General features: G+C 40.9%; 1 protein-coding gene across 1 annotated transcript in view; it reads left to right on the top strand.

Annotated features, from left to right (window-relative positions):
• The window catches only part of ZNF414 (zinc finger protein 414), a 47067-nt gene that overhangs the window by 18430 nt on the left and 2215 nt on the right, over positions 1-26422 (top strand). Inside the window, exons 2-7 of the mRNA XM_089670006.1 lie at positions 10989-11136; positions 13268-13375; positions 15880-15985; positions 18629-19128; positions 21341-21496; positions 24634-24704. Of these exons, the coding sequence (XP_089526132.1) occupies positions 10989-11136; positions 13268-13375; positions 15880-15985; positions 18629-19128; positions 21341-21496; positions 24634-24704 (1089 nt within the window). The remainder of the gene's footprint in view (positions 1-10988; positions 11137-13267; positions 13376-15879; positions 15986-18628; positions 19129-21340; positions 21497-24633; positions 24705-26422) is intronic.

The raw sequence follows: 26422 nt of genomic DNA, 5'->3' as shown, positions 1-26422 counted from the left end.
ATCTCCATGCTGTATAAAACGGGAAGTGGTAAGGATTTTGTCACATTTGCTTTTGGCTGTTTACCTGCCATTAATGGCTAGTAAAGCAGCCACACTAATCTGTTTTATCAGCTGCCTTTGGGGGAAGAGTTGAGATCTGGGATCTAATGAAACCCTGGTTTCTTCATAAAGAGAACCTGTTATGATCCATGCTATCACAAGGGATGCTGTTTTTCCCTTGTGATAGCAATAAAGTTAGCAAAAAAGAAAAAGACCATTTAAATAAAATATAAAACATTTTAGCACACTCCTGTGTTCCATGTGCAAAATGCTCACACAAGTCCCACATGCATATGTAAACAGTGATTGCACCACATGTGTGCAGTATTGCCTTGAACACCAGAGCGAGAGCAATAATCCTGGCACCACACCTCATGTGTAACTCTAAAGTAGTAACCTGTAAAAGCTTTTAAAAGTCACAGATTAGTTTTTTTTGGTACTGTAGTTTGGTGCCATTTCACAGATGTACTCAGTTTTAAATCGTAACATGTCAGTGATCTATTTACTTAGCGTATCATCTTATTTTTGTAACAACAAATTGGAATGATAGTGGGGTGAATTTACTAAAGGCAAACATACTGTGCACAGCAAGTGCAGTTGTTCCAGAGCTTAGTAAATGAGGGAAAGCTTTGCAAAGAATATCCAATCACATGCAAGGAAAATGTAAAAAAAAAAAATTGAAAATGGGGACTTTTGAGGCACAACATAATCAAAAACAAAATTTATTTTGCATCAAAAGTAAATATATAAAATAGCATTCTATTTCACAACAGTACTAAAAACATGTAGAAAATGAAAAGTTTACAATATCAAGGAGCATCAAATCTTTCCATGCGATCCAAATTCTTTGTAATCTTTGGGTTATTCTTATCGGCTTGGGCTCAACGCGTTTCATGGACTTAATCCACTTCTTAAGGAGCCATCACCATATAGACATTTAACTACTGATATAAAAACAAATACAATCAAAAAGAAGAAAACGCAAACACTTTCCCATTCTGGCATAATAGAGTATCATATTGTAGGTGCACCGGAAAAGGGGAGAGAGAACAAGGAAAAGAGAAACAGTACCCCCTGGAATCCCAAGGGGGGGTGGAGGAGAGGGTGCAAGCCACATAATGTACCCATAAATATATACATAAATCAAGACCCATGAATGAAATATCACCTCCAAAAATAAGTTGCTTCAAATATGCCAAGTGACTGGTATAGAGACCCTCTACTCTTGGACTTGTACCAGCCTCTATTCAACAATGTCCTTCTAAATGGTAAATCATGTAAAACCAACCATTGTATTAATGGAGTATGGGGGGCTGGGCAAAATAAAAAAAAATGTATTCAACACCCATCTCTATATCCATATCCACTTCATGGCGAAACGCCTAAAGTGAGCTTCTCAGAATAGATCATATGCCCCCATCTGGTTTATAGGCAAAGCTGAAAGCTTCCTGTGTGGTAATAATAACACATGGTAGAAAACTTTAGTATTAAATAGCTTCATCCTTAACATGAAAAACATTTTTGCCTAAAGCAGGCTGCACCATGGGAAGTACCTTTATCTGCCAGAAACACTAGTCTCAATACCAGAGAAACTCCACAGGGACTTTACAAGCACCGCTGAACAGTGTAGTGGGTTTTCAGATTCGCTGGATCTCACAGTGGACTCACAGGGGGGGGAAACAAAATCTCCTATATACACTGCGTTCCAAATTATTATGCAAATTCTATTTAAGTGTCACAAAGATGAAATATTTTGTTTTTCAGTAACTCAGATGGCATTGTGTGTCAGGGCTCTTTTGATCACTGAAAACAATCTCAGACACCTCTGATTATTAGATTGGCCGGTGACCCCAATTTAAGGAAAAACTACTAAAGGAGGGTGTTCCACATTATTAATCAGAGCTCCATTTTCAAGCAATATGGGGAAGAAAAAGGATCTCTGCTGCCGAAAAGAGTGAAATGGTTCAATGCCTTGGACGAGGTATGAAAACATTAGATATTTCATGAAAACTTAAGCGTGATCATCGCACTATTAAGAGATTAGTGGCTGATTCAGAGCACAGACGGGTTCGTGCAGATAAAGGCACATTGAGGAAGATTTCTGCCAGATCCATGCATCGGATCAAGAGAGCTGCTGCTAAAATACCATTACATAGCAGCAAACAGATATTTGAAGCTGCTGGTGCCTCTGGAGTCCCACGGACATCAAGGTGTAGATCCTCCAGAGTCTTGCAACTGTGCATAAACCTTCTATTCGGCCACCACTAACCAATTCTCACAAGCAGAAACTGCTGCATTGGGCAGAAAAATACATGAAGACTAATTATCAAACAGTCCTGTTCACTGATAAGTGCCGTGGAACCCTGGATAGTCCAGATTGATGGAATAGTGGATGGTTGGTGGACGGCCACCCTGTTCCAACAAGGCTGCAACGTCAGCAAGGCAGTGGTGGAGTCATGTTTTGGGCCAGAATCATGGGAACAGAGCGGGTCGGCCCCTTTAGAGCCCCCGAAGGTGTAAAGATGACCTCTGCAAAGTATGTGGAGTTTATGACTGACCACTTTCTTCCCTGGTACAGAAGGAAGAACTATGCTTTCCGTAATAAAATCTTCATGCATGACAATGCACCATCTCATGCTGCAAAGAATACTTCTGCATCAATGGCTGTTATGGGGATAAAAGGAGAGTTATGGTGTCGCCTCCATACTCCCCTCACCTCAATCCTATTGAGAACCTTTGGAGCATCCTCAAGCAAAAGATCTGAGGGTGGGAGGAAGTTTACATCCAAACAGCAGCTCTGGGAGGCTATTCTGACATCTTGCAAATTCAAGCAGAAACTGTCCAAAAACTCACAAGTTCAATGGGTGCAAGACTTGTGAAGCTGCTATCAAATAATGTGACCTGTTAAAATGTTTAAAAAGTTAAAATGTTGTTAAAAGTTGACTGAAATAGCTTTTGATTTCAGTAAATATGCTGCAAACACAACAAATGACAATTTTCAGTTCTTTACAACCTATAAAGTGTTTTGAAACTTACTGAGCGTAATAATATGGAACAGTGCATTGTAAGTTTGTTTAAAAAAAAATCCTGTTATCATTAGGAGGTTTGTTCAATAAAATTTGAATTGTACTCTTAATAGTTGATAACATGAGAATTATGCTGACTGTTCTTTACATGAATTATTTAGGTAAATGAGAAAAATATAATTTGCATAATAATTTGGAACACGGTGTACAGGTGTACTTCGGTTTACAAACGCCTCAGTTAACGTAATTTTCGGTTTACGAATGAAAATCCATTGAATATAATGCCTTGGTTTATGAATTTTTTTTCGCAATACGAAGTGTATGTCGGTGATGATTTTTAAACTCCATTGCCAGCTTTTTTTCTCTTCACTATAGCTCACAGAATTAGCTGTCACTTTCCGCAAAATTAAGAAACATGGTTTCTTTTAACTTGGGGAAATAAACTAAAAGGAAACTTAAGCTGGGGGGAAAGTGACAGCTGAATCTGAGCTATAGTGAAGGAAGAAGGGAAAAAAAAATAGTGTGGGAATCCCCCCCCCAAAAAATCCATACCAGACCCTTATCCGAGCATGCAGCCCAGCAGGTCAGGAAAGGATGGGGGGGGGGGGGGAGACGAGCGAGCACCCCCCCTCCTGAATCATACCAGGCCATATGCCCTCAACATAGGGGGGTGCTTTGGGGCAGGGCAGATTCCCTCCCCCTCAAAGCACCTCGTCCCCAGGTTGATGGGAACAAGGGCCTCTTCCGCACAACCCTAGCTGGTGGTTGTGGGGGTCTGCAGGCAGGGGGCCCCCAGATCCCAGCCCCCCCCCCCTGTGTGAATGAGTATGGGGGTACATGGTACTGCTACCCATTCGCAAAAAGCATAGTGTGAAAAAAGACAAGACACGGGCTTTGACAAGTCCTTTATTAAAAGAATGTCCCTGCAGTAGATTCAACATCAATCACGATGTTCGCCGCCGCTGCCCCAAAGAAAAAAAAAAAAAGCTCCGTCCCTGGGGCCACCCAGGGACATTACACATGTGACCCCACCCCATGTGACATCGATGTCAAATGGGGCAGGGTTACTCGGGTGATGTCCCTACCCCTTACATATTTAAGAATTGTCAAATCACCAGAGCAGGGAGACGGCAGGAGCCATCCGCGGAAGCGGAGCCTTTTTTCTTTTTTGGAGGCAGCGGCAGACATTGTGATTCACGTTGAAACTACTGTGGGGGACATTCTTTTAATAAAGGACTTGTCAGATTGTGTCCCGTCTCTTTTCATTCAACACTTTTTGTAGTTTATGAATGGGTAGCAGTACCATGTACCCCATACTCATTCACATGGGGGGGATTTTGGGGGCCCCCTTGTTAAAGGGGTTTTCCAGATTACGATAATTCCCCTGCCTGCAGACCCCCACAACCACCAGCCAGGGTTATGGGGAAGAGGCCCTTGTCGCCATCAATATGGGGACAAGGTGCTTTAGGGGGGAGAGAGAATCTGCCCTGCCCCAAAGCATCCCCCCCCCCCCCCATGTTGAGGGCATATGGCCTGGTGTGGTTCAGGAGGGGGCGCTCACTTATTTCCCCCCCCCCCTTTCCTGACCTGCATGCTCTGATAAGGGTCTGGTATGGATGGGAGGAGGATCCCCACGCAGGTTTTTTTGTTTGTTTTTTTAATTGCCGGCAATTCTTTTACATTCAGCTGTCAGTGGGGAACCCTGCTGACAGCTGAAACATTAACACATGGTTGTCCCTACTGAAATACCGCAGGACTTGATAAATATCTCATGCGGTATTTTAGTAGCGTTTACTTTTTTCTCACCTCCGGAACGGTTTAGTTGGTTTTCAATGCATTGCTATGGGAAACAGCATTTCAGTTTATGAATTTTTTGCTATACAAAAAGTTCAGCAGAAGAAATTAAATTCATAAACCGAGGTATGCCTGTAGTAGTAATAACAACAATACAAGATAAAAGTCCCCATCTAAACCCACACAACATGACCAGCATAAGACAAGTAATTAAATTACCTTAGTATGCCCAGGTTGCTGGCCTCACAACCAAAATGCAAGCACAACCATACAATAAGGCAGAGCAAACTGCACCACGTGTTTTCCCCACAACAAGGAAGCAGCAGCACAGCCAAATATCAGCCTCCACCCCTTTATGAAGGCCTCCTGATGGGTCACAGGTGGACAATCAAGACCGCTGTATGCAGCCTGCCAGGTCCCAAAGAATTGCAAAGAAAATAAAAAAACAGCATTTTTACTTGCACATGATTGGATGATAGAAATCAGCAGAGCTTCCCTTCAGATCTAGAGCAACTGCAGTTGAAGTGCGCTTGCAGTGTGCAGATTATTTGTCTTTAATAAAGCAACCCCATTGTGTTTTGTGTGCTCTAAAATGAATTTCATTAACCACTTCCCAACTGCCTTAAAGCAGAAATACTTCTACAGAGCAGGACAGGTGCACAAAATCACATATATATATATGTATGTGTGTGTGGTGTGTGATTTTGCATTTCTGGGTAGTGGGCGCGTGCGAGCCACCACCCGCGCCACCATTCACGGCTGTCAATCACCGGGTCCCGGCCGTTGATTACTCGCTGGCGCCCGGTGATTGCCGAGCATCTCCAACGGGGAGAACTGTTTGTAAACAATACAGTTCTCCATCGCACAGCACAGCAATGCAAGGCAGTGTGCTTACAGTGAAGCACATGGACACAGCACTATGTAAAACAGCACACAGTTAACCCTTTGATCAGCCCTCATGTTAACCCCTTCTTGCCCAATGCCATTAGTACAGTGTCGGAGCTTTTTTTTTTAGCACTGATCACTGTATTGGTGTCACTGGGGATGTCAGTGACACCAAGTCAGTTCCCCCCAGTGTCAGAATGCCTGCTGCAGCTGATCACCGCCATTACTAGTAAAAATAAAAAATATATATATATATATACCGCAATTTGTAAACGCTATAACTTTCACATAAACCAATTAATTTACACGTATTGGGATTTTTTTTTTAGCAAAGACACATAGCAGAATAAATTTTGGGCAAAATTTATGACGAAATTTGATTTTTTACATTTTTTTACTAGACTTGTTTAATAGCAAAAAGTCAAAAATATTGTTTTTTTTTCTCAAAATTGTCGGTCTTTTTTTAAAATAAAAAACGCACAGGCGATCAAATACCACCAAAGGAAAGCTCAATTCGTGGGGGAAAAAGGACATCAATTTAATTTGGGTGCAGCGCTGCATGACCGCGCAATTGTCAGTTAAAGTAATGCAGCGCCATAACACACAAAATGGCCTGGTCGGTAAGGGGGGTAAATTCTCAGGAGGGCAAGTAGTTAACATGTATTTTTTCCTGAAAATTTGCATTTGATCGCTGCACAAATATCATGTGACATAATAAAATTCCAGCACCCACTATTTTATTCTCCAGGGGCTTTGCTTCCAGAATATATACAATATAATGTTTGTGGGTTCTAAGTAGTTTTCAAGCAAAAAAAAACAGATTTTTACATGTATTTATGTTGTAAAGTGCTGTGTAAACTGTTGGCGCTATATAAATCCTGTATAATAAATAATAATAATGTACACTATATTGCCAATAGGGGGTATTGGGACGCTGCCTTTACACGCACATGAACGTTAATGGCATCCCAGTCTTAGTCCATAGCTTTCAATATTGAGTTGGCCCACCCATTGCAGCTATAACAGCTTCACCCCTTCTGGGAAGGCTGTCCACAATTTTTGATTTTTATTCAATCTTTGAAACTTTTTTTTTACTATTTTTTTTTATACTTGCTTTCATCAGAGTAGTTCAGTGTTGCCATAGCTACACTGTACTACTCAGGGGGTGGTGATCAGGGATTTTTTTTTTTTTTTTTTACACTGTGATTGCTGTTACAGTGATGATCACTATAACAACAATTGTTACGTAAATGGGTTTCATGCATAACAGCTGTATTTATTGTTGGCATGCTGTGATTGGCTACAGCGTATCACATGGTACCATGTGATAGCTGTGGGCCAATCACAGCATCACTACAGTAAGCACAGCTGTTATAAATGAAACTCATTCATAACAGTTGTGTATACATTGTGATAATGTGATCACATAGCAATCACGTGATACCCTAGCTGCTCAAAGTTACACTTAAGTTAAACTTAATTTCTGAGTTTATTTGTTTTGGTTTTTGTATGTATGCTTTGCATGGGTTGTTACAGACATGTGGTGAAAATTTCATGTCAATGGCACCTTTAGAAATATATTTACTGAGAAATGGTGATGTGTTTAATACTTATTTTACCCGCTGTATATCTTCTTACTGGTCCGTTGCGCTTCCCTTGCGGTGTTAAAAATCCTGCTTGCTGCATTTTTGGTGCATATTTGGTGAGTTAAAAAAAAATAAAAAATGCACTTCCCCATTAAGGCCTGGATCACACCAATGCGTTTTTTGGGGCTTTTTTTTCAGAAACTCACTACTGTCCATTTAGCATGGTTTTCTTGAGCTGCTGCGTTTTTGGAAAGGGTCAGGGACTTTTTTAATAGCAAAACATTGCATTTTTGGTTCAATAGACTTCAATGGAGACACTACAGAAAACCCATGTAGTGCATTTTTGATGCGTTTGCCCTGTTTTTTATGCGTTTTGAATCTGCCCAGCCATAATTTGGCCAAAAAATTAAATTGAAAAAATCCAAAACGCATAAAATGCGTGCTAGATGTGCATACAAACATGCAAAACAAACAAAACGCAAACTGCATTAGGGTGAACCAGGCCTGAAATGCACTGAAAATGCATGAAAAACGCACGAGTTGCATTTTTATGTATTTTGCATTTTTAATCTGCCCAGCAGCAAGTTGGCTAAAAATGTTTTTAAAAAACATATAAGAAAAAAGCATCAAACAATGTGCGTGCAAAAACGTGTGCAAAATCCCAGCTGGTGTGAACCAGGCCTGAAATGCATTGAAAATTCCAAAAAGAATAAAAAACCGCACGTGTTGTGTTTTTACTGGGTTTTTAATCTGCCCAGCAACAAGTTGGCTAAAAACAATTCTAAGAAGGCAAAACGCATCAAAAACGTGCATGCAAAAACGCACTGCAAAACGGACAAAACACAAACTGCATTGGTGTGAACCAGGCCTGAAATGCATTGACAACCCATCAAAAATGCACACATGTTGCGTTTTGATGCATATTTTTGAGTCACATGACCTATGAAAAACACCCCAAACGTGGTAAAATCACATTTTTTATGCAACCAATATCGGCACCTTTTTTTTCTATCGACAAAATGCCGATAACATTATCTTCGGCTGATGCATTTCGGCTGCCGATATTTCGGTGCATCCGTAGTAACCACTGATGATTTCACTCCTGCACATGCATTCTAATCAGCAGGCTATAATACATAATTATCTGGGATGTCCCAAAGCAATGCCCTGGAGGGGAGGGAGACACACTACAAGAAATACCGCCACCAGCTAAGGAAATTATTCCGCCGCATGTAACACACCATGGCCAAAAGCAGTATCTTCTGTAGCTCCCACATCCACTTGTTAGAACCTTGTGAATGTATGAACCGAAGACCAGGTAGCGACCTTGCAAACCTGAGCCACTGATGGCGAATTGCTCAAGAGGCCCCATATGTAATACCCCCTTCAAAAAAAAGTCTGAACCAGAGAGTGTGAAGCTTTTGGTCTCAAAAAATATAGACAAAGCATAAATCTGGCTCTTAATGGTGCCTAAAGCCAACTTCATCTCTACTCCAGACTGGAGTAAAGACAGAATTCTCCCAATCACATACTCCCTGGGATGCCATTTTCTGGCCTTAAACCAGGCAATGTAAGATCTCCACACTCTGTCATAGATGTTTCTAGAACACACCTTCCTGGCGTTCAAAAGCATAGAGACCATTGAACCAGAAATCCCTCGATCCATGAAGATCTGGGACTCAATAGCCAAGCCATCAAATTCAGTGAACATAAAGCAGGGTGGAACATTGGTCCCTGAGACAGCAGGTCCGGCTGGGCCGGAAGAGTCCAAGGCCTATCCACCACCATCCTTACAGGCCCTCCTGAACCAAGCCGGGGCTACCAATATCATTCGAACTCTCTCTTCCCGCATCCTGCGTAAGACATGGGAGAAGCTGATTTGGGGGAAAAGCATAAATTACATAGAATTGGTCCCAAGGAACCACCAGAGCATCTGCCCCAATCGCAAGTGGATCTCTTGTCCTGGATACAAAATTACTCAATTTGTTGTTGAATCTGGACACCAATAGATCTATGTCCGGGGTACCTGAACACTGGCAAATCACCAGAAAAATCTCCGGATGTAGACCCCACTCCCCTGGAACTAACTGCTGGCCACTGAGGAAATCCATTTGCCAGTTCTCCACCCCCAGAATGTATACTGCTAACAGACAAGGCACATGCAACTCTGCCCAATAGAGAATGTGGTTCACTTCCTTTTGAGCTGACCAGCTCCTGGTTCCTCCTCAGTGATTGATACAGTTGCAAGAAAAAGTATGTGAACCCCTTGGGATTATGTGGAGTTTTGCATGAATTGGGCATAAAATGTGCTCTGAACGTCATTTAAGACACAACAATAGAAGAACACAGTCTGCTGAACATAATACTACACAAACATTAGATGTTGTCATGGTTTAATTGCACATAACATGTAAACATTCACAGTGCAGGGAGGAAAAAGTATGTGAGGCCCTAGCTTAATGACTTCTCCCAGAGCTAATTGGAGCCAGGAGTGAGCCAACCTTGACTCCAATCAGTGTAATGATATTGGATGTGTTGCTGCAGCATTACAAGGCACCTATGAGGGCTAAAACATATAGTCTCCCCCATAAATATAAGCCATTTGAACTCTTGTCAATCAGCCCTCTCACCTTCATGTAAGAAATAGGAAGGGTGAGCCAACTTACCAATGCCGCCACAGGATTTTTGTCCATAGACCAAGAACCCAATCATCACCCATCATGGCAGGCTTTGTCACAAAAGGACCTTCAAGGACTCAGTCCCCTTACCGTTCCTTGGGACTTCTGCCTTGGACCTGTATAGCACCCTGCCGGAAACACCTTGGCAAGATAAAAACTGTACAGGGTCCCGTTTACGCAGGTTCTAGTGCTGAATGGCTGCATTACAGGCAATCCCTGTGTCCTCATCTTCTCCGCAGGGCTGGGTACCATACATTCTAGCTTCCAGCCATCCGAATGGATCCGACTATGCAATTCCTTGATTCTATTAGAACCTTTCTGAGACCAGCAGTACTCTTACAGAGAGCTAAACTTCTGTGACCATTACCTTTAAGACACTGGCAATAAAAATTGAGGGACTTCCTGTGTAGGAGGGGTTATATAGGACAGGACTTCCTGTCTGCCAGTGTCCATTCACCTATAGGTGGCGCATAGCCCAGATAGATTTGTATTATAGCCTACTCTGTGTCCCGTGATGTATGATAAAGAAATATTGGTTTTGACAGAAGAAACATATAAAGTCTCCAGAAATATCTACCTGCCTACAAGTTTTGCTTTAATACATGACAGTGGATTTCCACTGTGGGTTGGCATTGTCCAATTGAACAGATGCAGCTCTCCAATAAGGAGTGAGTCACTGAGTTAGTGAGTGAGTGGGTGTGTTTGTATAAATTTCAGTTTGAGCTATGGAGGTCTGTAAACAGGATTTTTTTTCAAAAGGCTGTAAACTGATAGACACATGTGAAGGAACATATCCTTCTGGCTAAAAAAAGCACAACAGGCCTGAAAATAATAATGAAAATGTGGAAAACCACTATACATTCACCTTAAGTGATTGCCATAATTTACATAATAGTATACATTTATTTCTCATAAGTAACCGTATTTTTAAAAATACTTTTGTACATATTTACTATGGATTGCTTTGCTTTTGGTTTAAGGATAAACAAGAAGATGCCCCTGCAGACAAACAAACTAAGGAAAAAAATGAAGAAGCTGGCCCCTCTACATCACAGAGTGTCAGAGGAGTCAAAGTGGAGTCCAAGAGACCAAGAGAAGGAGGCAAAAGGCGGAACCTCCAAGGCTCAAGTATGTATGGAGCATTGAATCCACTATGTCTGTTTAAATCTCTGTGTTCACAATGAGCCTAATGTACTAAAAGATATGCACACAGTTATGCATTGATCCTGCCTGAATAAGCAAGCTGTATGCACAACAAATTTCCTATGTGCACAAATACATAGGCTACACAATATATGCAAAGATTTTACTATCAAGGTTGTTATGAAATGTATACTGCAAAGCTCAAACCAGCAAGACTTTAGTGTACTTAAAGTGTTACTAAACCCACAACAGTAAAATCAGTCTGTAGATGCAGTAAAGCAAGCTTGTTATACTCACTGTGGAACCTAAAGGGTTAATCCTCTGCATTGTGTAAAAAGGCTGTTTGATTCTGACTTCTCTGCCCCTCCTTTTGTTCAAATGTCTACTCTGATAAGACAGACTGAACCCATGGCCCTTCTGCACATGCTCAGTTTAGTGTGCATTGCTAGAGAGGTTTTTTTTTCTTCTTGGGAGAGTGCATGTGATCAGCACAGGGCCAATCAGCACTGTCCAGACAGAGGTCAGGGGTTTTGCATCCTCTTAGAGCAGAAAAAAAACTCCTCCTACAAGCTTTCACCAGTGCTGTGCTGAACACTGATAGAAGTCACAAGACTGCTCTAACTACTAAGAAAAGGTATTTAGCAGTTTATATTTACTGAAATAATTGCACTTCCATGTTCTGTGTACTGTGGGAGACCAGATATAGTGAATGCAGAGTCCTGGGTTTAAAATAAAATATGGAACATTACATCGTAGACTAGCAAAGGCAGACAAAGACTATATGGGGCCAGATTAAAGTGTACCTAAAACCAAACCTTTAAAGGAAGAAAAACACATTTTTTACTGTTCAGTTTCCTATGGGGCACAGTGCATGTAGTACTTTGTCCCATGGTTCCTACCCTTAGCTATGACTGAGTGCCCCCTCTCCCCTGGCTGTGACCCGACAACTAGCTAAGGAGACATCTGCATGACTCAGGTCCGAACACCTTCCTGAAGTAAGCACTTGCAAAAATAAATGCTGAGGGATAGAGGGCCTGTCACAATCCTGTACTCTGAATTCCTCTTACTGCCGCATGTCTCAGGAAAGTGCGTGGAGCTGAAACAAGCGTAAAGGGAGTGAGCAGACACATTTCCAAGTGAAAATAAAGGAGAAAAAAAGTCTTCAAAAAGGCAATGAATGCGGCCATCACATCGAAGAACTAGTAATTTTTTTTAGGATTAGGTGTGCTTTAAAACAGAGAGTAGATACTGATATCTGCTGGACATCGCAGTATTACTCCACACTGTGGCCTGTACAGGCGTACCTCGGTTTACAAATTTAATTCATTCTGAGGGACTTTTCGTATTGCGCAAAATTCGGAAACCGAAACGCGGTTTCCTATAGGAATGCATTGAAAACCAATTAATCTGTTCCCGAGGTCAGAAAAAAGTACAAAAAAAAGTATTTTATCTGTTCAAAACTCTTTATAAAGTGCACTTTAAAGGCATAAAGGGACATGATAAAAAAAAAATCATAAATGTATTGAAAACCAATGAATCTGTTCCGGAGGTCAGAAAAAAGTAAAAAAAAGTCTTACCTGTTCAAAACTCTTTATAAAGAGCACTTTAAAGGTATAATATTGTACAGGGACATGATTAAAAAAAAAATTGTAAATGCAATGAAAACTAGTTAATCTGTTCGTATTGTGAAAGAAAATTAGTAAACCGAGCCATTATTTTCAATGGAATTTCATTCGTAAACCGAAAATTACATTAACCGAGGCATTCGTAAACTGAGGTACACCTGTATTTTTTTTATTTTTTTTGTCTCGTTCATAAAATGTCGTGTGAATCTTGCTGTGCTTAACAGTGGAAACACAAAGATGCTGTTGACAGCCAATCAATACTTTTTTTTTTTTTTGCCATTTGGTACTTTGGATCGCACATTAAAAAAAAAAACATATCTTGCGTGTATTCTAGCCAAACTTCTGATTGGATCTTTTTTAAAAGCACTGTTTGTAAATGCAAAGTTGGGTTTATCTTTTTGTAGTTATATCTTGTAAAATGTACACCAGCACTCATTACATTTTTAAGTAGATCCATATCATTTCTATACTGTCTCCTATCTCCTGCACAGAAAGGGGTCATCGATGTTCTACATATGGCTGTAATCGATCGTTTCTCACCATGCAAGATCTTATTAACCATGTGGCTGTCCACTATAAACCCACTGAGTCTATGCAAGGTAAAAAGTCTACTAGAAATGTTTTCCTATCTGGTTTTATATCCTTTCTTCACTCTGGAGACTATTTTGTGGACTGAAGCAATGTTATTGCCAATGATGGTTCTGCCCATGCATAATTGCAACTGATCTTAGACTGTTTTTTCACAGTTTGATGCATTACGTTTTTAAAGCTGAAATTTAGGAATTAATATTTTTACATAGTTACATTGATCCAGCTAGGACGACTAGAAGTAAATATGTGCCAAAGCTGTGGGATCCTTGTGGAAGCTGAAAATCACTGTAGTAGACACCGCTACTACAGTGCTCTCCACTAGCGTCTAGGGCACAGGTGTCAAACTGGCTGCCCTCCAGCTGTTGCCAAACTACAAGTCCCATGAGGCATTGCAAGATTGACAGTTACAAGCATGAGTCCCAAAGGCAATGGTATGATTGGACTTGTAGTTTGGCAGCAGCTGGAGGGCCACCAGTTTGACACCCCTGGTCTTGGGGGTTGCTCTCAGCATTCTCACCATTCACAGAATGGCTTGCATTTTTCTCAGTAAATGAAAGGTGTTTTCTGACTGGACAAGGTGGAATTTGTGATACCACCACCCCACCTCTCCAACTTGTCTAACTGGAAAGCAGTTTACAGTCATTGAGAAAATGCAAAGTGTTCTCGGAATGGCAAGGCAGCTGCTCAGCACAGGAACTGATAGCTAGCAGTGATGTAAGCTTGGACCAGTGTAAGTATGCATGTGTCCTACCTGGCCAATCGGGTAAGCAACACTACTACAATGATTTCCACCCGGGTATGGTACTTATACATACTTACATTGGTCCAAGCTGGACCTATGTACAAAAAAGCAATGCCTGAATTTACGCTTTAAGAAAAAAATGTTGTTTGCCTAATTTGTACTTTCTTAATGCAGACTTTGCTAAAAGATTTGTGTGCATCTGAAGATTACACTGCATACATCTCCTTTTTAATTTGAAAATACGTACTGTATGTTAGAGTAAAATTTCAGAGTTTTGGGCTGACCAGTTTAAGGGCCCATTTACACCCAGATGGTCAGTCGTGTGCATTTAACGCACATGCGTTATTATTATCATACAGGATTTATATAGCGCCAACGGTTTGCTCAGCACTTTACATTATAGTGGGAGACAATACAGTAACAGTACAGTTCAATACAAGAGGGATTTGAGGGCCCTGCTCCTTGGAGCTTACAATCTAGGAGGGAGGGGTTAGTGGTACAAAAGGTAATAACTGTGGGGGATGGAGGGGTTGGAAGAGTAGAGGATTCCAGTATTAGCAGAGGGCGGGATAGGCTTCTCTGAAAAGATAGGTTTTCAGTGATCGCCTAAAAGTAAGTAAAGTAGGCGATAGTCTACTATGTTGTGTTCCAGCGTTATGTTGTGTTCCAGCATGCATTGCATTAAGTCTATTCATTTGGACTTCAAGCACAACACAGTGGTTCAAAAATCAGACATGCACTATTTTTTTTTTAATGAATCACACCTTACATTGCAATCACTTGTTTAACTTGCATTGTGGTGCGCTATAACACAGGTGCATTCCCTTACTGTGTTGGGGTGCTATTGGAAATGAAGGGCTCCACAATGTACCAACACGTATGGAGTGTGTTGCAGTAACGGGCATTGCCACTATGCATAGATGCGAATAAGCCCTTAAAGCAAACCCATGCTGAATGAAATATTTTGACTAACATTACTGATTCCTTCTGAAAATTGCTTGGTTATTGCAGTAGTGCTTTGTCTTCAGTACTTTCTACAGATACTTATATAGTACTGACAATTTACGCAGCACTTAACTGTACATTGACATCAGTCCTTGCCCTCAAGCAGCTTACAATCTAAGCTCTCAGTCTCACATGCAAAAATATACAGTACATACTAGGGCCAATTTAGAGTGGAACCAATTAACCTACCAACATGTCTTTGGTGTGTAGGAGGAAATGCACACAAACCCAGAGGGAACATGCACACTCCATACAAATAGTGTTCTGGTTGGGAATCAAACCATGGACCCCAGTGCTGCAAGGCATTAGTGCCAACCACTAAGCCAGCATTTTCTTCTAATAGAACAGCTGAAACATAACATGCATACAAGTATGCAAAGGATAGTAATATCCATGTGGTCTTAAATTATTTGCTAAACAGCATTCCAATTTGGGGGGAGGTTGGGTGTAGGTTACCATTTGAGGGCATTCTTTATCATTTACACAAGCTTTTATGGAATACTTAGGACAATTCACATCAGTTCTTGCTCCACATAAGCTTCTTGCGGTCCTTATTGTGATCATATAACAATTGCAGGTAGCAAGTTATATTTTTTGCACCCAAAAACAAACAAAGCATACAAATTCCCTTTTGATAGAATACCTAGTGGGGCTTATGACCCTAGTAATGTTGCGCTTTACTTGACCTGCATACTTAATGTACATGACTATTAGTAAAAGGACTATAACAGCGTGTTTTATTTCTGGCTGTATTTTCATTTGCAGATAAAAAGTTCATATGCTCAATGAATGACTGTGGTGAGACACTGGACAGTATGCAAGACCTTATGACCCATCTTAAGGTCCATTACAAGCCAAATCGCTATTTTAAGTAAGTCTATTGAGCTGAATTTGGATTGGGGTCAATTATTGGCAAACAATAACACTTACACTTTTAGTCCTTAGTGGAAAGCATGTGTAGTATGTAGATGATTCAAATTTTTAGAGAAGGATGGTATATTCTGCATCCCCTTTTAGTGGGTAGCACTAAAGTAGACTCTTCTCTTCACTATACAACATGCACTTGACGAAATAAGTGTAATTTAGATCCTGTTGTAACACAGTGTTTTTAGTCATGTTCTTTAAAGCCCAACTCCGGAAAACTTGAAAGCTCTCCCTTGCAGTAGGGCTACCCCCTTACTGCTTGTTTAGGTCTAGGGAGCACAGAAAAGAAGTTATTTACCGATCCTTTGTGCTGCTAGACTGGTGCCCACAGTGTCTCCTCTCCCTTGTTTCAGTAGTCTAAGGCAGTGGTATCCAAAGTGTAGCCTGCGGGCCAGATGCAGCCCTCTGCTTTGCATTATCTGGCCCTTGGGACACTATTCATCCCACTGACAACACTGATAAGGCATCATTCCTCCCATTGACACCAATGATGGGGCACTATTCCTCCAACTGACACCAATGATGATTCACCAAACTGATATAAATTTTGGAACACTCTTTCTCCCACTGACACCAAGGAAGGGGCACTATTTCACTCACTGACAGCAACAATGGGACAGTATTTCTCTGACTGATACCAACAACAGTGGGGCACTATTCCTCCCACCAATAAACAGTAAACAGTAAATGTTGGAACAGTATTCCTCCCACTGATACCAATGAAGGGGGCACTCTTCCTGCCACTGACACCAATGACAGGGGGACTATTCCTCCCACTGATACCAACAATGGGGCACTATTTCCCCTCCTACTAACTACAGACAATGTTTATTGACAATGGGTCATTTTCTACTCCCACTGGCCACAGTTCAGCCCTCCAAAAATCTGAAGAACAGTAAACTGGCTCTTTGTTTGGAAGTTTGGAGACCAGTGGTCTAAGATCCTGATTTCACCAAGACCAATGCGGGGTCTATAGTGCATTGAATGTGATGATATAGAGGGACAGTCCATCGTTGGAACATGGGAAGCATGTTCAGGGGAGTGGATGATCGGGTGAGAAAAGTACTTTTACTCTACCTTGTGGGTCGACAACTTTGCGGGCAGGTGACGGATAGATTACAACCATGTCCCTGCTTTTCCTACCTGCTCTATTTGGGCACCACTCCTTCCCCCTTGCCTCTGCCACTCTCACAGGAGAGCAGGAGGCAGCACAGCTCTGGACAGAGGGCAGGAGCTGCTCAAGTTAACTTTTTAAGTTAACTGGCAAGTGATTGGTTGCTAGGACACAGGGCAGTCCTAGCAACCAATCACCAGCTTGTTAATATGAAAAGTTAACTCCAGGTCATTACTGGCAAATTATACTACTATGACGCACTGTTCTTCTTTTTACTGGGGGCTTGATAATTTTTTTTTTTTTTTCTTAAGGGCACTGCACCCCAGGTATTTTTGATCTCTTCCATGTTGTCCAGGTAGATCTCCACCTCTCAAAGGTTGCCTACCCCTGCTCTACCTTAAACCTAAATGAGTAATTAAATCTTGCAGTGCGGATGCAGCCCTGCTGCAAGGGAGAATTTCCATGTTCCCCCGAGTTGGGCTTTAAACAAGGTCAATGTAGCTTTGAGATTGTCATTCTCAGTTATGGAAAGCATGAAGATGATGGAAGCAGTGTTCATTTCATTTTATGTCATACTTAAATTGTGTTTTATACTTAATTGCTTGTTATATGTAAGATTTTGGTGTTTGAATCTGTTGGATCCTGGTACTGAGGTTGGAGTGTCCATACTGAACACTGATTCCTCTCTCCCTGGCCACTTTGCCCATCACACTGAATTAATTTTGTAGTGCAGTTGGCAGAGACTGATGAGAGACTAAGAGACTAGTTCCCAATCAGGCCCACTTCTCTGTTGACTGACAACACAGAACAGTTGGTGGGTGCATAGCTGCTATTCAGTTTAATAGCGGCTTTTTAATATAGCCATTGCCGTCCATATCTATTAAAAGTAAGGCAGACCTAATAGGGGAAACAGTCTGTCAATTCACCATTAGGCTTCACCCACCCAGTGGCTGAAATAATTTCCCTACTATGAGCATTGCCATATTTTGGTAATGGCATACCAGTATCCCCAACCACCTTGTTTACATTTAGCTTTGGGGCAGGGAATCTCTTGGTTGCAGCTGAATGGAATCAGGTAAAGATCTCTGTCCAGGAAGCTGCCACATTCATGACCGCTTCCCAGCACAGTCATGCACCACTTTGAGCACTGGCCTACCTCTGGTCTTCATTACTGCTAGTTTCCTAATCTGCAAAATGGCAGTGATTCTTTAAAAATCTGTCACTGCCATAGTGACCGGTTCTTAGAGTGGTATGTCGCACATGTCAGTAATGAAACTGGAACTGGCTAAAAATACTTTCCTGAAGTAGCAAAAAAAAGGAAGCCACCACCAGAAAAGTGTCATTAAAGCTTCATTGAATTCCTCAGAATAATGTTTGAGGAATGTATCCAACACGTAGTTCAGGAGCATAGGTATTTCATATAAATGTTGGCAACCAAACGCTATTTTAACAGTTTCATGCATTTTCCTTCTATAGGTGTGAGAACTGTATGCAGCCATTTCGTACACACCGTTCACTGTTTAAGCACCTTCATGTGTGTTCTGACAACCTTTCACGCTCTGACAGCATCACAACCATGCCTCCACCCACTGATATTAAGCCAGCACCAGCAGTGGCTTCAGGGAGCCGTAAGACAAGTGTTATCCAATGCGTCAAGAAAGACACTCCTCTTCCAAAGACTGAGGATCCAACAGCATCCATTGCAACAGCTTCAGTTTCCTCTGTCCCTGGTGGTCAACTGCCTTCAGTGAGCAAACTGACTTCTGAGACTTCTAACTCTTTTCCTGCCCATAGCCCTTCTTTGTTTACAAGTCGTCTCCCAGGTCCACAGCGGTCATCCGTTACCGGATCCTATCTAAACTACCTCCACCAATCGGCATACTCCTTACCTCAGGGTGCAGTCCCACAGAAACTTAGGCCATTCCTTGGGAATCAAGGCCTTCCTGTCTCCAACGCCATGTGGAAAAAGAACCAAGGTCAGCTAGTGGGTTAGAATGGTTGTAATATATTGTAATTTTACATTTCCTTTCCATTTATTACATGTACTGATGATTAAAGCGGAACTAAACTCTACTATGCTTCATGGTCATGGAAGCTGCTATCTTAGCTTCTGTTTGATCTGCAGTTTCCCTGGTGCTGCACATGATCAGTTATGACACCAGCCATTTGATCATGTGCAAATGGGTTTACTTGTATTTTATTAGCACCCCAAGTCGCCTTGCCAGCAGATGTGCATTGTTGTGCACGATGTCACAAATTGTAGTACATGCACCCTTTTTTTATTTTTTTGGTAGCTTTGGTGTTAGGGGGCCCACTCAAATAAATGTGCTGCCTTAGTGCTACATGTAATAATTTGTGCATTACTGCACCACAGATTTGTGAACAAAGCCTAAATACCACACAGATTAAAGTGGAACTAAACCTTCCTGTCCTTTACAGGCAAAGAAGCTGCCATCTTAGCCCTGTTTCCTCTGCAGTTGTAATGGTGCTGCATATGTGATCAGTTATGACACCAGACTTTTGATGGCTCGACAGTTTGGTTGAGAGCACAAGCAAATGTGACGGTAATCAGTCCCGGCATGCCTTGAAGTAACTGTTTTGAGAAACTGGTAAATTGATGGGTTTATTTCTGCCTTTAAAGCGGAGTTCCACTCACACTGTAAAAAAATAAAAGTCAGCAGCTACAAAAACTGTAGCTGCTGACTTTTAAAAAACAGCCACTTACCTGTCCAACGTTGCCTGTTTACCAGCCGTCCTGTATTCCAGACGCCGGCATCTTCAGTGTGGGCACCCGGCTGTGACAGCTTGAGGCTTCACAGATGGGTGCCCACTGCGCGAGTAGCGCTGCGCTTCCTGAATGGCCCATCATCTTCTGGGACCTGTCTTGTGTCCCACAAGACTACGGGGAGGGAGGGTAAGAGGATAACTTCCGCTTCCGATCGCCTAGGCGATTGCAGCGGAAGTGGGAGCGGGTACCTGTCAATTTCGGGTACCCGCCCCCAAAGATGCCAATCCTTAATGAGGAGCGGGGGACCAATCTATAAAGCGGAACTTCCCCTTTTGGGTGGAACTCCGCTTTAAGTAGAACTAAACCCACCAAATTAATGTCTACCGAAACAGTTACATTCAAAGCATGCTGGGAATGATAACAGTCACAGTCACTAATGTGCTTTTGATAGCTGTCAAATGAACTGTCAAGCTATCAAATGGCTGATGTCCTAGCTGATCACATGTACATCACAATGTTGCAGATCAAACAGAGGCTAAGATTGCAGCTTCTTTGGCTTTAAAGGGTAGGAGGGTATAATTTCACTTTAAATTGTGTGCCGCACTTTGGGCTTCAGATAACTTCACAGAGAAGGATAAGAAACATAAACTATAAACTAATTTTGGAGTTTTCAATATTTTTCAGATGTGTATAAATGTTCTATATAGCCACAGTCAGAGCTGCCTATATTTAAAAATCTGGAATAGTCCATTTTGTTCCCTTCATGATAAACTCCAGTGATTTAGACATTTTGAGAGCAAATACTTTTTTAACAGTTGGGATCTACAGTTATGGTAACTACTATGCATATAAATGCATTCTTGCAAAAAAGAAATATTAGCTATTGGATGTCATTAAACTGATGAAACTAAAGCGGAACTAAACTCTTTAAAAAAAAATATTGAATTGGTCTCTTCTGTAATAACTACTTCTCCCCTGCTGGTCAGTTTTAATGTACATTGAGCAGCACATGTGCAGTCCAGCATGCATTTACGGTACCTCTCTGTGCTGTGATTATGTGACTCCCATGCACGGGACTGACATCATCGCGACAGAGCCAAGCGGCCTAAAAAAAAATAGTCTGAATTTGGAAGGAAGACCAGAAGAAGATGGAAGGCCAGAGCACTGACACCACAGCACTGGAGGGATCACTTGATAAGGAAGTCAGCCATAATGTGCTAATATGTTGTACATACCAGGACATTATGACATATAGCTCCTGGGGGCATTTTTTACTTTTTTTTTCTTCTCTCTCTCTCTGTCTAGGTTTAGTTTCGCTTTACATTCCACTCCTAATTTGTTTGACCAGTGTCTGGCTGTTTAGTTAATTTCATTTGCCCATTCTCCATATGATCTTCACATTCACGTATTCATCTTAACATGGTGCAAAACTTAACACTTGTATCATGCTTATGTTTTAGGACACACAAGCAACAGCCGTATTGTTTGGGAACACACCAGAGGTAGCTACAAGTGTATGCAATGCAATTTTACTACATCCACGAGGGACCAGATGAATAAACACATTGAGGAAGTACATAAAAATCCTGTATCAGCCAGACCTCGGGAAGATATAGGTGGGTAAACTCCATTAAATGCCATAGTTGTTGCATAGGTATAAACCAGTGTGTGTTTAGCAGTACAAAGATGATAAGCACAGTTATGCAGAAATGTTGAGATAGGCAAATGATGAATTCCCTGTGTTTTACTGTACTTTGCTTTCCACAAGCTATCTGGAATTGGCCTTTTATGAGGCTAGGTTCTAATTGTAACAAGATCCTTTCAATTTCCCATTGCCGTCCGCAGTGGCCTGACTTCACAGAGCTTCTGAACTGTTGGGGGGATGGGACTTCTCCTAAAACCTCCAATGTGCAACTGCCTTTCTTTTTTTTTTTTTTTTTTTTGACAAAGCACCTCTAAGATTATGTTTTTAAAGAAAGTTTGAATCAGATTGGTAGCTTTGAGAAACATCTTGATACTGATTTGCTGGATGCAATTGGCTTTCTGTATTTGAGAGATCACAAGGAGACTACAGAATGTGTGTTTGATCATTTATGTCCTGCATCTACCCTATTTTAATGCACACTGTCATAATTGGGTAGAAGTTTATACCCTTGTTGTGGTTATTTGTCTTAGAACAAAAGTGTCTATCTTAGTACCCTACAGTGCCTCTCATATGATTTATAGGCTCTGGCATGTAGTCATTTTGTCATACCAGAAACTGTCATTAAGGTGCTCAATCTCTGCCCTCTCTCCTACCTCCAACTAGGTCTCCTAGGGGGACTGCTGGAATCCTTCTCCTTGGCAGTAAGTCTGCCATCTTTGACAGTTTCTTAGAATATAGGAGCTGTCCTGTATAAAAATGAAATTTCATTAACAATTTACACAAATCAGTGTAAATTTTGCAAAAAAAATTATGCAGAAAATATTTTGCATCTCTTTGATGTTAATAGCCATGCTTGAGATGCTCCTGTCTGGAAATTTGGCCACTGCTATCCCAGCTGAATGGTGTGGGGGTTAGATTACCGCAGGAAGATAAATAATTGCAATAGCTATTCTCATAACCCTGTTCTCAGAGGCAAAGACCTTGCTACAACAAATCAAATCATTTTATTTTTTTCTAAACTTGAGTTTCAGTAAATGAATTGTTTTTCTGGTTTTATCATGGCATCTGTTTTACTGAATGACAATAGCAGTTTATTACAATATAACAATTCAAAATGTACTCTCTATTTGATTGGATCACACCAGCTTAGTTGATTTATACTAAAAACAGCACATATGCACACAACCTCCTACTAGTATAGAGGAGTTGTTTAGTGTTATGAGAATGGAACTAGTAAAATGATTTACACTTACTCTGTGAGAGAGCCGTGGAAAATGCTAGTTAAACTGGACCTCAGTTTTTCTTGTCCTGTGGATAGAGCAGACTCCCATAATGCCAGTGTTCTGAATCATTTAACCCTTTCCCTGCCCGGTCCATACGGCATATGGACCTACAGCACTGCTTCTAGCTGGCCATGTCCATACGCCTGTCCTTTCATCTGCTGTGTCCCAGTTGACATGAATTGGACTGCCTGCACATGGATGCACAGGACACCTGTGCATCCCCATGCACGTAAACACGGCCCTCCATGGGCGTACGCTTTACCACACCCCATTGAACGGGGCCTAGTAAGAATTTACATTTGCACAAACATCGTGGGGCCTTAAAAATCAGTAGGACCTTCTTTTTATCCTACTGGTCATGTGCTTTTAGAAAATATATGGTTTGGGGGGTCTTTTACAAACTGAAAGCTGTAAGTGAAAAATGAAAACCTGCAGATTTCTAGAGAAATTTGGTTCTTTACAATTTTGTGTATATTCGATTTTTCACCACTTCGCAAAAAGGCTCAAATTAAAATGTACAAATATTTGGTATTTATTAACCATGAGTGTGAGTTAGGGACCTTAGATTGTACACCCCTTGAGGGTTAGGGACTGATGCGAATGTACAATATATATGTAAAGCGCTGCGTAAATTGGCGGTGCTATATAAGTATCTGAAATAAATAAACTCAATACAGGTTAAACTTTTATTTTTAGTAGGAATTTTGTAAAATTTGCTGTATTTGTATCTGCTAATAATGGTTTAGTGTATTTTTAGCGAAAATAATGATTTTGTAAACATTTGTGCAAATATCCTGGGGCCCTAAAAATCAGTAGCATCTTCTTTTTATTCTACTGGTCGTGTGCTTTCAGAATATATATGGTTTGGGGGGTCTTTGACAAACTCTAAAGCTGTAAGGGAAAAATACAAACGCAATAGAAAAATTGCAAAAATTATCTAGCCACATGGGTTTAAAAGTGGAGTGCAGGGCCTGGCAGCGAAAGGGTTAAAATAGGAATTTATATTATTTCAGTGAAGTTTACTGATTATTGCAATCATTTTTAAGCTGATAAGCAACATATTGTAAAAAACTGTTTTATTTTTCATATGAATAGGATTGGCGTTGTTCCAAAAACAAAGTAATGTGCAATACCTTTTTAAAGGATAAGTTCACCTTTGGAATATGTTACATGTTCCACCTGCTTTTAGGGTGGAATGTGTAACATGTTCCAGCATCTGAATCCTCTCCCCCCTCCCTGTGACAGCAGGCGGTGGATCTTCTCCCTGCATCCACTCTCACAATTTGAAAACAGCTTGGCTGTGTGGGGATCTGCCTACACGACCACGTCATTCATTCACAGTTTCCTGTGAATTAATGAACTTCAAGTACCATCAGCCATTGCAGCTGACAGCTTGTAGTTCTTAAGGAATTTATGAGGGTGCTGGTGAGCGCTCTCATAGTCCATTGATCTTCCTGCTCTCAAGTGACTGCCTACTGATACTAAATATGGGCAGACAGCTATTCTGAGTGTCTGTAGGAGCTAGAGATTGCATTTGTGGTCTGCTGATCATGAATGCAGTGCTCTGCAGGCTCCATAGAAAGAAAATAATAAATGCATTTTTTTTACCCGCAAAAGAAATGTGCATTTATTTTTTTTCCCAGAGGTGAAACTATTCTGTAAAAATTGAGTCAGAGTGGCAAGTCATTTGTTCCTCCTATAGATTATAAATGAGCTATATTATAAGACATGATCAACACTTACCCTAAAAAAAAAAAAAAAATCTGATGCTTGGACAAAAATAATTTTCAAAAATAACTAAGCATTTTTCTCATTCTTACTATAGATTTTGACATGGATCTTCTCCCTTTCCACTCCAAGCTGCCGGCAGAAATGGAACCCAGCCTTTTACCACAGGTCTGACAGAAGTTGTCCAAGGCCTTCCCTTATCATAACCCAGTGCCACCAGTTTCTTGGTGATGGTGCCAGCCATCCTTAGTTAGGAAAATGTGCTTTCACAAAACAAGAATATTTTGAAATGGGCTGCTGTTAAATATTAAAATTGGTGGACTTGAAGAAGTGAATACAGACGTTACAGTGCAACATTACTCATTTAGAAAAAAAAATGAGCTACTCCTTCAATACTGGTTTCACAATCTTACTCTAAGACGTATTTGGTGTTTTTCCACAACTATTTTGTATTCACGCTTGCTTATTTTGAAGCCATCTTATTTTTACTGCAATAGGCACACATGGACGTGCTGGTAATGAAACAAATCATGATAACCTCAGGTTTTCCGATCACTGGAATTTAAAAATGATTATTAAAGTTGGGTGCATGCTGGCTTTTTAACCTACTGTCACCCATGCACTTACCTGTAAAACTAGATTGTGCTCTATAATATTTGGACATCTGTGTCACAAAGGCAGGATAGACAGGTTGCAATTTTATTGCATTTGGTGCCATGCGAACAAAATACAGTACAAACATAAACTAGGACAAACTAGTTAAAATCAACGAAAATATGTAGCTGGCAAGACTGTACAAGTAAGAACATGAAAGGAATGAGGCTGCCTTTTAAAACAGGGGTTGTCCATATTATGTGGAACGTTTACAGCTGTTTAAAAATCCAGTAGCAAAATAATACAGCACCTTCAAATTTTACCCATCACCACCTAATTTCAGCTGAATACAAAATCTTAAGCTCCCAGGGCTAAGACAACTGCCACGCATATGAAAAAGTATGCTTAAGCTGAAGGGGCAAAAAAAAATTAATGGAATGGACCTCTACATAAAAAGTTTCCAGTCCAATTAGGCCTACATGCAGTATAGAGGTCTCTATTGTCCCAGTGAGGGTCCATTCATACCAGAATTCAGTATGCCATGGTGAGCTGATTTTGGAAGCCTATTTGAACCGAATGGGCTGTAACGCACCTCATTGCATGAAAAAATAGGTCCTGTTGCATTTTTTTGCAGGGCACCATGTTGAACATGCCAAGGGGTGCCTTTCAAAATGAAATGCAATGCAATAATGCATTCATGGTATTATGGCACATGGTTGGCTGTGTTCCTCTATGCCTCTATTCAGTGTGCTGGAGATGATTTCCACCATATCACAATCATATGATGTAACCAAAATTCAAACGATGTTTAGTGTGCAATTTTCTACAGACTTTAAGTTTTATGTTTACACCAATAACCTCTCTGGGATGGCAGCTCAAAGTCCTGCAGTTTGGCAGACGTACACATTTATGCTGTTGTATTTGGCATTTCTAGGGTGCAATGTGTGTCCGTATTTCCATGAAAAAGGTCACACCGTAAACTTAGTCAAAAAAAGGCTTTGTTCTACTTTTTAAAAAAGTCAAACCTGTACTATACTACAGAACTATTTAGCAACATAGTCCTGTATTCATTGAGATTGTGCATTTTCTCAAGATGGCAAATAACTGAAACGGCAATAGCAGGAATTGTTGCTACCCTGCAGAATGTTTTTTATGTTCATATAGGGAAGTGTCAGTGACTTACAAACCTGTGTGTTTAATAATGACAGATCTGGGGACATTTGCATGCAAGGAGCTTAGGAGCCCTCTGAAAGTGGTCATGGCAGCTGATGATTTTTGGAGTCCTAAGTTCG

This window comes from Staurois parvus, unplaced genomic scaffold (assembly GCF_062004578.1).
Source record: "Staurois parvus isolate SC_StPar_1 unplaced genomic scaffold, SC_StPar_1.0 ptg000086l, whole genome shotgun sequence".
In the NCBI taxonomy this organism is placed as follows: Eukaryota; Metazoa; Chordata; class Amphibia; order Anura; family Ranidae; genus Staurois; species Staurois parvus.
Note: the sequence above shows the minus strand (reverse complement) of the source record. Positions and strands in the feature narration are given on the sequence as shown.